This window comes from Hyperolius riggenbachi, chromosome 11, assembly GCF_040937935.1.
Source record: "Hyperolius riggenbachi isolate aHypRig1 chromosome 11, aHypRig1.pri, whole genome shotgun sequence".
In the NCBI taxonomy this organism is placed as follows: domain Eukaryota; kingdom Metazoa; phylum Chordata; class Amphibia; order Anura; family Hyperoliidae; genus Hyperolius; species Hyperolius riggenbachi.
Genome location: NC_090656.1, coordinates 192845211 through 192861777, shown reverse-complemented (window position 1 = coordinate 192861777; position 16567 = coordinate 192845211). Strand labels below are relative to the sequence as shown.

The 16567-nt window shown below is 44.8% G+C and overlaps 1 protein-coding gene and 4 non-coding genes across 6 annotated transcripts in view; 3 read left to right on the top strand and 2 right to left on the bottom strand.

Moving 5' to 3' along the window:
* BBS1 (Bardet-Biedl syndrome 1) overlaps positions 1 to 10609 on the top strand; it is a 36826-nt gene extending 26217 nt beyond the window's left edge. Inside the window, exons 13-18 of one of the 2 annotated variants that reach the window (XM_068260140.1) lie at positions 416 to 574; positions 3883 to 4016; positions 4127 to 4261; positions 7996 to 8125; positions 8262 to 8348; positions 9209 to 9294. In XM_068260140.1, the coding sequence (XP_068116241.1) occupies positions 416 to 574; positions 3883 to 4016; positions 4127 to 4261; positions 7996 to 8125; positions 8262 to 8311 (608 nt within the window). In that variant the 3' untranslated portion in view covers positions 8312 to 8348; positions 9209 to 9294. Of the gene's footprint in view, positions 1 to 415; positions 575 to 3882; positions 4017 to 4126; positions 4262 to 7995; positions 8126 to 8261; positions 8349 to 9208 lie in introns of both variants that reach the window. The other variant, XM_068260141.1, reaches the window with a different exon arrangement.
* A 3549-nt stretch (positions 10610 to 14158) lies between these two features.
* TRNAQ-UUG (transfer RNA glutamine (anticodon UUG)) lies at positions 14159 to 14230 on the top strand. The gene has a single exon. It is a non-coding gene; the product is annotated as a tRNA-Gln (tRNA).
* A 418-nt stretch (positions 14231 to 14648) lies between these two features.
* On the bottom strand, positions 14649 to 14720 carry TRNAD-GUC (transfer RNA aspartic acid (anticodon GUC)). Its single transcript has one exon. It is a non-coding gene; the product is annotated as a tRNA-Asp (tRNA).
* Positions 14721 to 14962: 242 nt separating this feature from the next.
* Positions 14963 to 15045, top strand: TRNAL-CAG (transfer RNA leucine (anticodon CAG)). Its single transcript has one exon. It is a non-coding gene; the product is annotated as a tRNA-Leu (tRNA).
* A 265-nt stretch (positions 15046 to 15310) lies between these two features.
* On the bottom strand, positions 15311 to 15419 carry TRNAL-CAA (transfer RNA leucine (anticodon CAA)). Its single transcript has 2 exons — positions 15382 to 15419; positions 15311 to 15356 (listed from the first exon to the last, which is right to left on the bottom strand). It is a non-coding gene; the product is annotated as a tRNA-Leu (tRNA).
* Positions 15420 to 16567: the final 1148 nt, after the last annotated feature.

Here is a 16567-nt window from a genome sequence, read left to right as displayed (position 1 = left end):
GACGTTTTTGCCGCATTCCCAGCGCTAGGACAAAACTTGTACTTGTGTCACTCTGCGTCGGACCGGAAGTCATGTTACTCTATGGAGATGCGGGGATTTTTAAAATGTTGACGGTGCGGCGCGCATGCGCGGAAGCATAGTTTAACAATACGCTTCAGTGCACTCCCGCATACCCAAAGCAGCAAGTGACGGCAAGTGCGCATCACTTCCTGCCTGGCTGGTGGCCAGACAGGGAACACAGTGTACTAACGCGGTGTTCCCTGATGGCGTGTTTCTGGCGGTGCGATGCGCTGCGGCAGAAGCGACAAACTGCATCGCTGCCGCCAGTTTACAGTGTGAAACCGGCCTAAAGGTATAGATGCACAAGTTTATACCTTTTCATTTTTTCTAACAATCATCTGTGTTTTGCATGCAGGAGGAGGTCTCGTTATTAAAATTTTAAAGAGAACAGCTCAGTTTGAGGACAAGGACACCTCTCCGGGGCCCCCTTCTGGACAGAGCATCAAACTGAATGTTCCCAAGAAAACCAAACTGTATGTGGACCAGACACTACGAGAGAGGGAGAATGCGGTGGGTAGGTAAACTGTTACCGCTTTTATTGATTAAGGAGGGGTGTGAGAACATCACTTTGCCAGAACGCGTAACCGTAATGAACAGAATTATACAAATTACCAAGGGTTACGGTATTAATGAAGTAAAGGTGGTTTTATTACTTGCCGTTATTGATTTATACAGCAATATCTTCATCCATGGCAATGTATCCTATAATTACAAGACATGGGTGAGCAAAACACACCCCCCCCCCCCCCCCCCCCACCATGCTTAAACAATTGACTTGTTTCTATCTCTTCCTGCCCTCAGAAGTTGTATTCTGCTAGAAAAACTTTTATAGCTGTAATTTACTTATCAGTGATGTTTACTATAGTCGCAACAAGGTACCAACAAGACAGAAGCTGTCATTTGCATGCCTGAAAATTAACTCTTTTAGGCAGCAAAATAAGAAAATCAAAACAGCCTGGTTATTAATCCTTTCATGATCGGCATGTTATCCCCATTAAGGACCAGCAAATCCCATTTCCTTGGCGATTTAGTGGCCCACCCCTCCCCTGGTGATCTAGTGTGCCCCCTCCACTTCCTGAAACATTTCCTGGTAGTCTGGTGGTCCCCCCCTTCCATCCCCAGGCTGAGATTGCAACAGGAAGCGATGCTGGATGAGTATTACTCACCTCTCCCCCTCCCTAGCGACAAGCAGGTACCACTAGCCCCCGGTGTAATGTCTGATTGCGCTGCCTGTGGATTTGTGCTGCCCCGCATGCGCAGTAGGAGACTGTGCGGCCACATTTCCTATAAAACGATGCTGCTGGAGATAAAATACGAAATATCTCCGCTCCCACACCTCTTACACTCCCCAAATTTTCAGGGTATGGAGGGGACCCCCCGAACGACCTCTATGCCAAATTGCAGCCCCCGAGACCCGCTGGTTCCCGAGATAGGTTACTGTAATCTCTCTCCTGAACCAGCGGGTCTCGGGGGCTGCAATTTGGCATAGAGGTCGTTCGGGGGGTCCCCTCCCTACCCTGAAAATTTTGGGAGTGTAAGAGGTGTGGGAGCGGAGATATTTCGTATTTTATCTCCAGCAGCATCATTAACTTCACACTGAGCATGCGCGCTATTCAGTGTGGAAGGGAGTTTCCGGGTAGCGTAATCAGACATTACACCGGAATGAAAAATGTACCGGGGTCCTTGCTTGATGACATAATCAAGCCAGGCAGGTACATGCTTCAGTAAGGGCTCACTACTGAGGATGGACATGCGCCGTGATTATCAGGGGAACATGGACAGGTGAGGCACCTGTTTACTTTTATGATCACTATGATTACCGGCGATCATACTGATCACATGACCAGGAGCCAATCGGCATGGCTTCTGATCAATGCCAGGAGATTAAGCTGACAATTGGCAGATTAAGATCTATGGCCTTGGTTGCACGCGGTCGCTGCGGGTGCACGTGGACCGCAGTCAGTGAAATCTACATCGCGCCAGAGGCTCACAGCCATGAGCATAAATTTCAACCATGTCAGTCCTGTAAGGGGTAATATGTTTTGCTCTGTACATACACATGTTTATCCCATCATGTCACATATCTCCTCGGTGATATTAATCACTGGGCCTGCTCAGAAACATGGAAAAAAGTTCCCACTACACTCTCACATTCCCAGTACAGGTTGCTGTGAGAAGGCTTCATACCATGTAGCTTTCTGGTGTGAAATATGTCTTGTGAAGGAACTTAACTTGTATTAAATGATCTCTAGCTCTTTTTCAGCTATCACCAGTGATGTGAGCTGAGTTTGCCTTCACCTCCCCTGACCTGCCTAGCATTGCCCACATGACAGGACAGCAGGAGGAGGAGATTCTGCTTGACAACATATACTATATACTGGTGGAAGATGGGCAGATATTTATGGAAATTGTCTCTTTAAGGGAACCCGAGGTGAGGAGCATATAGAGGCTGGCATGTTAATTTCCTTTTAAATAATACACATTGCCTGGCTGTCCTGCTGATCCTCTGCCTCTGATACTTTAAGCCATAGACCCTCAACATGCATGCAGATCAGATGTCTATGACAAATCTGATAACATCCTTGTTTCATGTGTGTGATTTAGGCCCCATTTCCACTAGCTGCATTGCCGCTATCATCGTCGCACCGCATATAATACCGCCGTGGGAATCGGAAACTGCAGCATGCCATCCATAATTTCCCCTGTCGCATCGCGATGCATGCACTACATAGTGAATAAAAATTTGCGGCAGTGGAAACTACTCCATTGACTTGGATGCAGTTTGCACGCGGTGCAATGTGGTGATTGCATCACACCGCGGCTAGTGGAAACACCCTTAGGGTGCATACACACATCAGACCATAGTCTTTGGAAAATGAAAAATCACAGACCACTTTTACCCCCTTCCATGTAGTATGAGAGCCATACCTACACAGTCTATTCTATGGAGCTGAACTCCCCATCAGATAGAAATCTTTGCAAGATGCTGCACACAAAGATGCTGTACACATTCAAAAAATCAGTATCTGCAAAAGATCCGTTCCTGCAAAATGCATTCATAGTCTATGATATCTGCAGATCTCATACACACTTTGTTTAACAGACATTCATCTGCAGATCCGATCCACCAGGATGGATCTTCAGATCTACAGATGATTGTCTGATCTGCAGATGAATGTCTGTTAAACAAGGTGTGAATGAGGATCTGCAGATCTCATAGACTATGAATGCAATTTGCAGGAACGGATCTTTTGCAGGAACAGATCTTTTGCAGATATTGATCTTTTGAATGTGTACAGCATCTGTGTGTGCAGCATCTTGCAAAGATTTTTATCTGATGGGGAGTTCAGCTCCATAGAATAGACTGTGTAGAGTATGGCTCTCATACTACATGGAAGGGGGTAAAATTGGTCTGTGATCTTTCATTTTCCAAAGACTATGGTCTGATGTGTGTATGCACCCTTAGACCCTACTGACCAGAACGATCAGCAGGACTGCCAGGCAACTGCCGTTGTTTAAAATTAAATATATATGGCAGCTTAAATAGGTCTCACACCTCGGGTTCCTTTTAAGTAAAGGTGCTCACAACAGGCTGATTATCAGTCAAATCTAAATGTTTCTCCCAAAAGGCACATGTATGGGGCTAAAACCGACATTTGTATCTGATCTGGCTGTATCCACACATCATACAGGCTGTATGGTTAATCTGGCCGTCTGACACATTCACCTGCTGAGTCCAGCATTGGCATGTGTGTGTGAAATGTAACCGTGGCTGTATAACAGAAAGCTCTGGGAATAAGCACTGTCTCTGCTTTCTTCTAGCCATGCACCGCGTATTCCAGATGGATCTGTACCGCCTGCGCCTCTCCGCCGCCCGCGCCTACGTCAAGGTGTTGGACGCCAGTCTTGCTCCAGTGTCTTCCTCTGCACAAGAGCCGCTCACTCTAAACGCCGTTGTAAGTAAACGTCACTTTATGCATCTGGTTTTCAAATGCGTGACATGCTTTATTATTTTCATAGAAAGATATTGTGGAATGCTGTATAAAACAATACATTTTCACCGCAGGTTCAGGGAATCGGCCCTCGGTTCAAACTGATCCTAAACTTGCAGAACACATCGCAGAACCGTCCATCCATGCAGCTTCTCATTAGCTTTATGTATGACGAACGTCTCTACCAGATCAAGCCACCCTTCTTCAAGGTATGTGCACCTTACCGGGTAGGTCTGAACCTTGTAAAGCCTAATAAAAGCTATAGCAGCACGAGCTCCATGACAGCACCACAAGCTAAATTCAAGGCTGCACGCTACGCTCCCTCCTGCAGCGCTCTAGCGTGCCTTCCTTATTTACGCATGCTGCTTACACTTACATAGCAACGCGCGTTCCTTTAAATGCCAACTGCAGCTGTGAAGTATCGTGACTGCAATACTTCACTAAAGCGGGCGCTACTATGTTAATTAACATAGTAACTATGTCAATGAACATAGCAGGGGATGCTCTAGTGAAGTGACCGTGATACTTCACAGCAGAGGCCAGCATTTAAAGGAACATGCCTTGCTATGTAAGTAGCTGGTGTCACTGAGGAAGGTACACTATGCTGCAAGGGTGAGCGTAGCGTGCAGCCTTGAATTTAAGGTGGCCATACACTCATAGATTTGCAGCAGATTCGACCATCAGATAGATTTCTGTCAGATGCCTGTCAAGTCGTTTCTGACAGGAATCTATCTGATGTGTGCCACACACTAGGAACAGATTTCAAATAGATTTCATAATGAAATTGATCTAAATGCATTATTGGACCATTAGATCCAATGCAACTCTATGGGCCATCGATCTGCTACCAGCAGCAGATCGACCTAGATTTTCCATCCTGTCAGATCAAATTGATTGAAATCTATTTCCAATCGATCAATTCCATAGAATCGATCAATCGATGGCTGAAATTGACCAATGTATGGGCCCCTTTAGAAACAACTGCTAGCCATAGACCCTGAATGAGCATGCCAAAGAGTATTAGAGGCTGAGGACAGGACAGCCAGGCAATTTGCATTGTTTAACCATTTGGGGACCAGCTGCCTAACCCCCTTAAGGACCAGGCGTTTTTACATGGGGGGGGGGCATTTTGGGGGCCAGGCAGCCGGATCCCCAGTTCTATGTGCTGGGCTGTGTGTCCCCATGGTGGCCAGGTGTCCCGTCTGTGCGCAGCAGCCTTCCCTCACCTTCCAGGCTCCAGCGATGAGCTGCTGTGGACCCCTCTGCTCCGGCCGGCATCTCTGCTCCTACTGCCGCTCAGTTACAGGTCGCGGCTTGATGACGTCATCAAGCCTGGACCCGGCGCTGATGTCAGAGGGAGCAGAGAAGCCGACCGGAGCGGTGGGGAGAGCCGATCGTTGCGGGAACGGCAGGGAGGTGAGTGGATCCTCTTCTTTCCCACCTACCGCCGCAGCCGTTACTGGTGATCATTACGATCTGCCGGCGATCGTAGTGATCAGAAGCCATACGCGATGGCCTCTGATCACTGAGGGGAGATGTCAGCTGTGATATGACAGCTTAATCTCCCCTCTCGGATGCGCATGATCGCGTTGGGGAGCAGTAACGGCTTGCAGCGTAGATCCTACGTCGCATCAGGCTACAACTGCCACAAGTGCAGTGTAGGATCTCATATAGACGGTCCGGAAAAGATTAACTTCAGGTTCCCTTAAAGCCACCAGCAAATCATTTATCTATAACTTCAGAATCCGAGTCAAATTTTGAGCTCATTTCTACTCATATCTCATTATTCTTCTAGACTTTATAGACCTCCAGAATATCCGTGGTTGCAATTTAAGGCTCGTACACACGCTCAGCCAAACTGCCTGATTGTCGTGTGACTTTAGTCTGTTGGACGACGATCAGGCATGTGTATGCGTGCAAGCGACTTGATGAGCGACTGATAACAGGCGGTTTGCCCGATCCAACTGTCGGATCTACTCACACAAATGTTGGTCTGATATTGTGCAGTTGATGCATGTGTACAAGTTGTTTGAATAACTTGTAAACGACTTGTACTTGTTTTGATTGTGTAGTCCGTCATTCCACTTGCATGCGCAGTATGTAAATGAGTTGGACCTTTATCCGCCTGGACGTGTGGACATACAGGTCGTACGATTCATTGGGTTGTGCAGTTCGTCGGGTTGTGCGGATGGTCGTGTGCATGTTGTGCGCTAGTTGGACGTGTGTACACGTACACGTCCAACATAATGCACAATCAACCGCACAACATGACCAACCGTACAAGTTGTTGTACAAGTATGTACATACACACCAACAAACTAAACAAGCAACTCATTTAAACACTATGGGGTTGATTCACTAAATCGCGCTAAATCATAGGACCACCTCGGAAATTTGCGTTTGTGCGCGAAAACCGTTACGCACATTATAAAGTGCGCCAAACGCTAGTGCGGCCATGCTATGAGTTAGCACGGTTTCGTGAATCAACCCCCATGCGTGCAAGCTAAGCGACAAACTGCACAACATGTCAGTATTCAAAAACAACAAAGTTGTACTCCTATTCCAACGTGCATGATAGTTGAGCAGATTGATTCTCCGGTTGGATCTGGCAAACAACCTGTTATCCGTTGGTCATCTGGTTGTTTGCCAGCTGTACACACGCCCAACTTAATCCAACAGACAAGTTTGGAAGATAGTTGGACAGATTGTTGGTAGGTGTGTATGAGCTTTAAAGAAAACCTGTAACATCAAAAAGTTCCCCTGGGGGGGTACTCACCTCGGGAAGGGGAAGCCTCAGGGTCCCAATGAGGCTTCCCACGCCGACCTCCGTCCCTCGGGGGTCTCGCTGCAGCCCTCCGAACAGCGGTGATGTAAATATTTACCTTCCCGGCTCCTGCACAGGCGCCGTGGCGGCTCTCGGCTCCGAAATAGGTGGAAATACCCGATCGCCGTCGGGTCTGCTCTACTGCGCAGGCGCAAGTCTGCGGTGCCTGCGCAGTAGAGCGGACTCGACTAAAATTGGGTATTTCCGTTTTACTTCGGAGCAGAAAGCCGCAACAGTGCCTGCGCTGGAGCCTGGAAAGGTAAATATTGAACAAGCTGTCGGATCTGTCGGGCCGCTGTTCGGAGGGCTGCAGCGAGACCCCCATGGGATAGAGGACGGCGTGGGAAGCCTCATTGGGACCCTGAGGCTTCTCCCTCCCAAGGTAAGTACCCCCCAGGGGAGCTTTTTGATGTTACAGTGTCTCTTTAAGTGGACTTTTAGAAGCCTTTCACATCCCCTGCTGTAGTAACAACAATCAACAGCTTCTGTATGAATTCAGTTTAAACAGAAAATTGTATATCTCTTGTTAATTCCCGACTTCTTCAAATAGTTGAGTTTTTCAGCTCACAAGAGAGAGTTTAAAGGGACCTAAAACAGAGAAAATAAACGTAATCTGGACTTAACTTGGGCTTCCCCCAGCTCCCCTTAGTCCCTTGGCGTCCTCTGAGTCCCCTCTGTGGTCCTGCTGACTGCTCCATTAAGCCGGTGATTTCAGCTGAAGTCGCACATTTGTGGCCCGTTTGTGCACTCGGCACGTCATTGTGCCATCGCTGTAAGCATCCTGCACATGCACGATTCTTGAAAGACTGAACTGAGCATGCACAGAACGCTTGCAGCGACAGCAGGACTTCAGCCGAAGTTGCCGGGTCAACAGGGCAGCCAGCAGGACCACGGAGGGGGACCCAGAGGGACTAAGGGGGGCTGGAGGAAGCCCCAGGTAAGTCCAGATTTTGTTTATTATCTCTGTTCTGGGTCACTTTAAGGCCTCTTGCACACTGCAAGCAAATCAGATTCAGATTCAGATTTTTAATCTGTTTTTACATCCGATTCCGATTCAGATTTTTAATCTTAACTGCATGCTGCGTTTTTTGATCCGTTTTTCTGTTGAATGTATTCAAGGAAAATCGGAAACGGAATCGGAATCGGAAACGGAATCGGAATCGGAATCGGAAAACGGATTTGCAGTGTGCAGGGAGCCAAAAACTTCTGAAACTGATCCCGTTTGAAGGAGCAACATTTTTCTTAAAGGGTAAAAATTTGAAATGTTATACCTATTAAATGTCTGATCAAATGCCACTTCATGGCACCCCCTGAAACATAAAGGGATCGGGATGTAAATTATAGCATGATGACATGCCACCAATGATCTTCTGCTTTCTCCTCAGGTTCCTCTGCTGGTTCCGGGTTTGAACTATCCAATCGAGACGTTTGTTGAGTGTCTCAGTGACAAAGGCATCTCTGACATCATCAAGGTAGTTTTATATTATTGTTACAGTATCTACACACACAACTGTAGAAATGACATTAATGTAAGACAAGTACGCACTAACTGTTGTTACCCACTATTATTCCATTGGGAAGAGCTTGCCATTACTAGTCATATGTGTTTTTTTAGGGATAATTTGTGCAACTCCAACAGATAGTTGACCTCTGGAGTACAGGAGGAGGAAAATAATAGAAGCATCTTTCTCTGCGATTATGATTTTATGATTGTCACACGTTTAAATGGCGCTGCTGCTGTCAAGTATGCAGATCAGTACTGAGCTTATGTTATGGATATTGTAGTATACACTACCTGGCACTCATTCTCACTTGAACCCTTCTGTCCCCCGTGGTGCTTCCTTCTGTCCCTGCTCTCCCCCTGTGCTCCCCCACCCCAGCCCAGTGCAGAGTATGCTTAGTGGAAGCAGCAGTGCTTCTCTCCTGCTCCGGGCACCTCCAGCAATGATCAGTATCCTCTCACACTCGCTGCTCTCTCTAGTGCCGGCTTCACTTGCGTTGCATAATTACACGCGACATACAGGCAAACTCGGCACTAGAGTGGGTGTTGTGGGTGGAGGCTGCTCATCGCTGGAGCAGGAGAGAGAAGCGCTGCTGCTTCCTCCGCGCATACTCTGCAAGATGAGCAGAGCTGGAGGGACACAGGACAAGGAGTCCTTGACTTAGCTTGCGGCAGGATTACATAATTTGTACATCGATTGTTCGTATCTTTGTTGTTGGTAATTTGGGGACTCCCTGTTTAAAAAATGTACCCTTTTATTGAGTTAACTGTAGTTCTGCACTTTTTTTGGCTTCATTCCTAATTAATTAGATGACTTCTTTTCTTTGGCAGGTGTTTGTTCTAAAAGAAGGGAAAAGCACGCCACTGCTGACCGCACACATCAACATGCCGGTCAGCGAAGGCTTGGCAGCTGCCTGATCGGGGGGAGCGAAACGGACCAAAGATTATTTTCCTAGAAGAATGTGGCACAAAGCATAGAGCAAAAATGTGGATAGATTCTTCTAATTTGGAAGGATGGTTTGGTAGGCTAGAATCATGGACTGCTGGACAACCTCAAACTTTTAGGCATTTCAGTATTCTGATGAATACCGTAGATCTGTTTAGTGTGTGGAAATGGATCACTTTATTAAAGTGGAACTATGGTCAGAATATTCCCTCTGCTACTACATATTAGCCACACCATAAGAACGTTTAGGGAGGATCAATTATTTACTAGTTTGCTGCTGAAAAAGTTAATAGACTGTGTTTCACTTTGCCAAGCAGTGTATCAGTTAGGACTCGTTTCTATAGGCATGCTTTCAGCCACACTTATGGAAACATGATCACAGGGACATCAGAGAGTGCATAGATTGCACTCTGATGTTTCCATACATGCACTGCGATTAACCACTGAAATGCGTCAATCACATGTGTTTGAAAGATCTTGATTGAATGTGCTCAATCAGGTGCGTGGTAGTAACGGCGTTCAATATCGTGATGATCGTACCTTGTTCCAAAAATGATTTCTCTCTCTTGATTCCCTACTCTCACCTTTCTCTTACCTCTCAATGACACATGTGTATACAGTGGCACTCAGCCCCATCAAACTGTATCACCCACATCCCATCAACGATAATATGCTTACTATTGACAAAATATATAAAGACATGTTATTCTGCAGATCTGTAATCTTGTTGTATCTCAATTATATATCTGCAATTATCTGACTTTGACCACTATTGGTCTACTGTTTACTGTATTAGCAAATTGCTTTTCGTTCAATAAAGCCTAAATTGTGAAAAAAAATATCGTGATGATCGATGGATGCGACAGATGCCCTTTTCCCTTTTCTTCCCCAGACCCATCCCCCCCAACCCTCAACCCTTCTCTTTCCTCCCCCACCCCTTCTCCTCTCTTCATGAGTATATAATTGAAGAACCTCAATATGGTTGATGGTATGAAAACTGTGTAATGGTCTTAAAATTCAATTATTGAAGATGCAGTGATGTATTTTTTTTTTGTAATGTTGCACTTTCTTCAATGACAATTTGTTAAAAAAAAATACTTGAAATACATAAAGATGATATAAGGAATTTTTTTTGATGGGTGGGGCCAACATGGTAAACAATGGGCAGTTTTTTCTTTAGAATGAATTGAATTTAGGAAGTACTGAGTTTTATTAGTATTGTGAATATTACGAGTTTCTCCTCATTTCTGCTGCACATTTTGTAAAGGTCTGTACAATCTTTTAATAAAAGCAGTTTTCAGTAGACTGAAGATTCGTGTTGTTTTCAGTGTCCTCGCTTTTACTATGCAAAGTAACAAATCATTGGGACATTTGTTTTATTATAACAAGCATTTACTTTATTTAACCTTCCTACAGGTATGATTACTTTTATGGTCTTAAAGCGGTGCAATTTTTTCACAAGCTTTTAGACCGTAAAAGCGGTAAAAAAAAATCATGCCGCTAAATAGATCTGCAGCAGTCCTGCACTTACCTCCCCTGGATCCAGCGCTGCAATTCTTCCTTCGTCAACCGGGGGGCGTTCTACCTCTATAGTAAGATCATCATCTGTCGCCATCTGACCGAGAGCCTCCGAGGAGTGGAAGAAGAATGGCTGCCAGCATCTGGATACCGGGGGGCGTTGAATTACTATTGCTCGCTGCATGCAGGCTCTGTATATACCTCCTGGTGACTACCCCGAGTCAAGCTTTCAAGGATTTCTGGCCCTAGCCTGACTGGGTTACCGCTAAGGAAGTTAAAGCACCTGAAGTAATAACCACAACAACAACCTAGATACTTACCACAGTAGAGGGAAGCCTCTTGATAGTCCAGAGGCTTCCCTGATCTCCTACACCCCTCTGTTGCAATGCTGGATGCGCTCCTACCTGAGCACGGATACAGCCGTACTGCACAGGCGCTAGTAGGGTTCATGCTTGCCCAATAGAACAAAGCTGCTCATGCACGGGGGTTTCCTCTGTGCACAAGCGGCTTTGTGCTACTGTACAGGCACAAACATTCTGGCACCTGCACAGTACGCCCACGTTCATACTCTGACGGGAGCAGGGCCATGGAGGTGAAGAGGGTCAAGGCCAGCAGCAGAGGGGTCAAGAAGGAACAGCCTCAAGACTATCCTGAGGCTTCCTATTACTTACGCAAGTATCTTCTTTTTAAGGATCCTTTCACACTGTGTGTTGTATTTCTATGGTGCTTTCATATTGAGTGCAGTACAGTGAGTTTCAACAGAGTAACGCACAGCATGCTGTGCATTTACTAGTCAACATGTTCTTTACAGTGGTAGTAAAGCATACTTTTACAATACTGTATGCTTCACTGCATGGTCGCACCGAATGCCTAACGCGTGATGTAAATTTTTAGCACCGTTGCAATCTTGCTGCCATGTAAAGTGCACAGTGTAAAAGGACCCTAAGGGTACGTTCAGACTGGCAAAACGGTAGTGCTTTGTGCGGTAAAATCACTGTACACTCGCAATTCCAGATGATCACAATCAGCACTTTTTTAAGCACTGTATCGCAATGGCTCCAGAATCGCGGGAAAGTGCTGCAGGCAACACATTTTTACAATTGCCGCTATTGGCGAAACGCCCGCGATCGGTGGAAATCGCGGCAGTGAGATCCCTGCCATATAGTTACAATGGCGCTAGTGCTTAGGTGATTAGTGGGAATCACCCGCTAATCACCCTAGTGTAAATGGGCCCTGAAAGGTTTTTCCCTTTGTTTACTTTAACAAAGCTTAAAGTGGCCCCATCTTCCAGCTTATAGCCATTGATGGCTAGCCAGGCAGGAAGGCTAAAAACCGCAGGTTATTGTAAGATATTTGCCCTAGGGAAGAAGGATGGCAATTGCCAATTTTAGTGCCAAGAAAGAAGCTATATCCAAGAATTTTGATTTGTACAAAACAAAATAAAAAGAAAGTCTTTAAAAACAAAACTCCACAGTTATTTGCATATCATAGATCATCACTACTCTCCACACCTGAGGCCTTGGGTTACAGGTAGTCACTAGAAGAGCTAGAATATGCTTATTCCAAACCAGTGCCTATTAATTCTGTCACCAATATCACATGACAAGAGATGGTGACTGTTGTCCAGTGACAGTTAACAAATCAGGCTGAGGCCTCACCCTAGAATTATAATCTACTTTAAAAAGGAACTCCAGTGAAAATAATGTAATAAAAAAGTGCTTAATTTTTACAATAATTATGTATAAATGATTTAGTCAGTGTTTGCTCATTTTAAGATCTTTTCTCTCCCTGATTTTACATTCTGACATTTATCACATGGTGACAATTTTTTTCTGCTGGCAGGTGATGTCACTGGAAGGAGATGCTGCTTGCTTTTTGGCAGTTGGAAACAGCTGTTTTTCCCACAGTGCAACAAGGCTCCGACGGTGTGGCAGTGTGAGGCACTGAAATCACACTGTGGGAGGGGTTTCGCCACAAAATCAGCGATACAGAGCCCCCTGATGATCCGTTTGAGAAAAGGAATATATTTCTCATGGGAAAGGGGGTATCAGCTACTGATTGGGATGAAGTTCAATTCTTGGTTATGGTTTGTCTTTAATGAAGTCTGTACTGTGGTGCTCTGGGTAGCACTAGCAGTACTAGACACTTTTGTTGCCTTTGACATGCTAGCGAAAGCAGTTGGGGGGGGGGGGGTTCCATAAAAAAGTACGCTACAATAGATTTCTTCAGTTCCAAAATCCTATCGCCATGGAGAAACCTCCTTCATTCTATATTGTGGTAACGAGCCCCTCTGATGTTCAAAAGTGAACCAAACACTGCCAGTAAACTCTCTTGGGAGACAATTATTTATCTGGTACCAGAGGTGCCATAGGAAACATGGGCAGTTTTCTTTCAGTTATAACTGAGAGCAACTGATTAAGTGTTAAAGTTAACCTGTGCTTCGTAATACCTAAAACTTTTAATACCTTTTATCATTTAATCCTAATACTGTCACCTAAGCTCCCCCAACCTTACTGGCCTCTTAAAGTGGCCATACATTGTCAGGCGGTCCCCAGATTTGACTATCTGATAGATCCCTCTCTGGATGAAACAGATTTCAGCACGAAATCGATTGGAAATCTGTGGAGCCGCCTCCACCTGCCAGCCTGGGCCCCCCATGTCTCCCCCTTGTAATCTGTACCCCACTGGCTGTGTAAAGTGTTGCAGGCCCACCTGTCTGCCAGCGTGTCTTGTGTCTTTCTCCATTGCCGCTGGGGGGTGCTTGTACCATGTGACCCTGCCACATGTACTGACGACGTACATGCAACAGGGTACAGGCGCCCCTGGCGGCAATGGAGAAAGATGTGGGACGCAGGAAATTAATCACCGCTACCATTGTGCACCCGACCAATCCTTTTAGAATCAGATCTTTCCAGCATACCAGCCGATCGATTTTGGCTAGAAATTGATTGAAATAACGATTAATTGGCCAAGCTTTGATCTTCGATCTCTGCCAGATTTGATCAATATTGAATCTACCAAAAATAGTGTAATCTATGGGAACCTTTACTTAGTCCTGACAGATACTCACCTCTGCTCTTTACCCATGCACTGACATTTTCTGTCTGCTGATTATAAATAAAAAAAAATTTTTATAAGCAAGCAAGCAAGCAAGCAAGCATGTTTACTGATACGCTCCCATGAGCCTATGTTATACCAACATCCAACCAAACGCCTTACAAGCAAGATTACTTCTCAATGCACTATGTAAAGTGTAAAAGTCACTGCAGACCTTAGCTTTCTACCTAAGAACTGCTTTCAGAAATCGGCATCCAATTGGTTCCATGGTGTAATGGTTAGCACTCTGGACTTTGAATCCAGCGATCCGAGTTCGAATCTCGGTGGGACCTTTTAAATCTTATTTCTGAAGGCATTCGTTGTTAGCATTCGTTGTTATTATTTATTTCTGAAGGCATTCGTTGTTATTATTTATTTCTGAAGGCATCCGTTGCTATTATTCACATACAACACCACCCCCATTTCCTATGCTATTTCTAGCATCAAGGTCGCTGACATGCGTTTTGTGTACCATGGGACTTCAAAAGAGTACATTGATTTATATAATCATTTTCTTCATATCATCTGCTGAAATAACACACAGCAATTATTTGAACCATCTATGCTGAAATGAAGCTTGCTAGAACTATGGTACCTATAAGGAATTAGATAATAAGAACTTTTAGACAATGAGGTTTAGATAATAAAAGGAGCTTGTTAGATTTTGTGGTATTACAATAATGATTAAAAGTGATCGTTAAAAACTATGGTCTCCCCGTCGGGGAATCGAACCCCGGTCTCCCGCGTGACAGGCGGGGATACTTACCACTATACTAACGAGGATTTCCATGATAATCCATGTAAAAGTACAGGTGGTATAGTTTGGAGTTGTGAAGCTCACCTACTTATTGTAGATGAGTTCTACTTATACTGGACGGTTTTCTCTGTGCTGTGCACTCATGAACTCTTCTTTCAGCCCCCGCGTGTATTAACAGTCACTGGAAAGCAAATACCTGTATTGTTAGCACGGTTCATAGATCTTCTGTGCTGCGCGTGTGTATTGCTTCTAAATTAAGTATCAGAACGTCAGGATGGCCGAGCGGTCTAAGGCGCTGCGTTCAGGTCGCAGTCTCCTCTGGAGGCGTGGGTTCGAATCCCACTTCTGACAGTTTCTTTTTTTATGATTCCATTTTATTTATGTTACCTGAATTAAACAAAAGCGCTGACTTCCATATGCATGAAATCACATGCTTTCCTAGTAGCTCTGGATCATTCTGCGGTAAGATTTAGGTATGATCTACATTATACAGGAATGTAAAATTTATGGACGCACATTAAAACTAAATAACTTTATAATATGAAACTCATAAAAATGACAATAAATACGGTGAACAGAAATATAATTTAAAACGCCAATGCAGAGAAAAAGATTGTGTCAGAAGTGGGATTTGAACCCACGCCTCCATTCGGAGACCAGAACACCCATGTTAGGGAAGACTTTCATCTTGAGTCTGGCGCCTTAGACCGCTCGGCCATCCTGACACCTGCAAAATAAAGTCGACAAACTCCCTTACGCAAATTTGAACCGGGCCTCACACTCCACTGCTTTAGGCTAGTATTACCAGCAATGGATGCATATATGTACAATAGCAGTGTGTGGTGGATTGGATGAGAATAGCACTCCACTGATTTCAACAGGGTTCTTTTCCACTATGAAATGTGATCGCGATTTTGATCGCGATCGCAATCGCGTTTCAATTTCCACTATGCGATTGCGATTGCGATTGAGCTACTATACTCATTATAGTACAGCTCAATCGCATACAAAACGCGGCAGGACGACGATTGCGCTTTGACCAAAATCGCATCGCAATTGGATCGCACTAATGGAAATTGCTGCTGCAGTTTCCATTAGATTCATGTACCTTGCGATTTGCGATCAGAAGCAAATCGCAAATCGCAGGCTAGTGGAAAAAGGCCCTAACCCTATAACACTGACAGTGTACCTCAGCCATGTAGCCGTATTGCACTGCATGTAGTGGAAACTGGCCCTTACATACATAGTTACTTAGACCATAAAATAAAGCCTGCATGCAAGAGTTAAAGTGGATCCAAGATGAAAAACTATAACAAGTAACTTGTCTATATATCTTATCTAAAGTTTAGACAGCAAATCTAGCTGCAAACAGCTTCAACAGAATGATTATTTCTTCCTGTGATACAATGACAACGGCTTTGTTCTGTTTGTAAACATTACACACAGGCGAGCTGATCTTCATCTCCAGCCCTCAGCCTGTGAAAACCTAATTTCCCCTCCTTCTCCCTCCTCTGAAATCTCTGGCTAGTAACACCTCCCCCTCCTCCTGCCCAGACTGAGCTACCATAAGCCCTTGCTACTGTCTGAAAATGCCAAGGAGCTCTGAAAAGCTGTGGGCGTGGCTTGTTTCATTTATAGGGAATTAGAGTATTTAAACAAAAACAAAAAAAGTATTTGGCTTGAGGAATGCCCTATAAACTATATGAAAGGAACACAATTATGCAATGAGTAAAAGTTTATCTCGGATCCCCTTTAACATGACATGATCAGTTACAATGCAATACTGTGAACAGGCCTATAGAATTATTATTAAGTAAACACAAGATAACATAATCTACACTTCGGATGCGTCCACATTTCTCTGCACTGAACT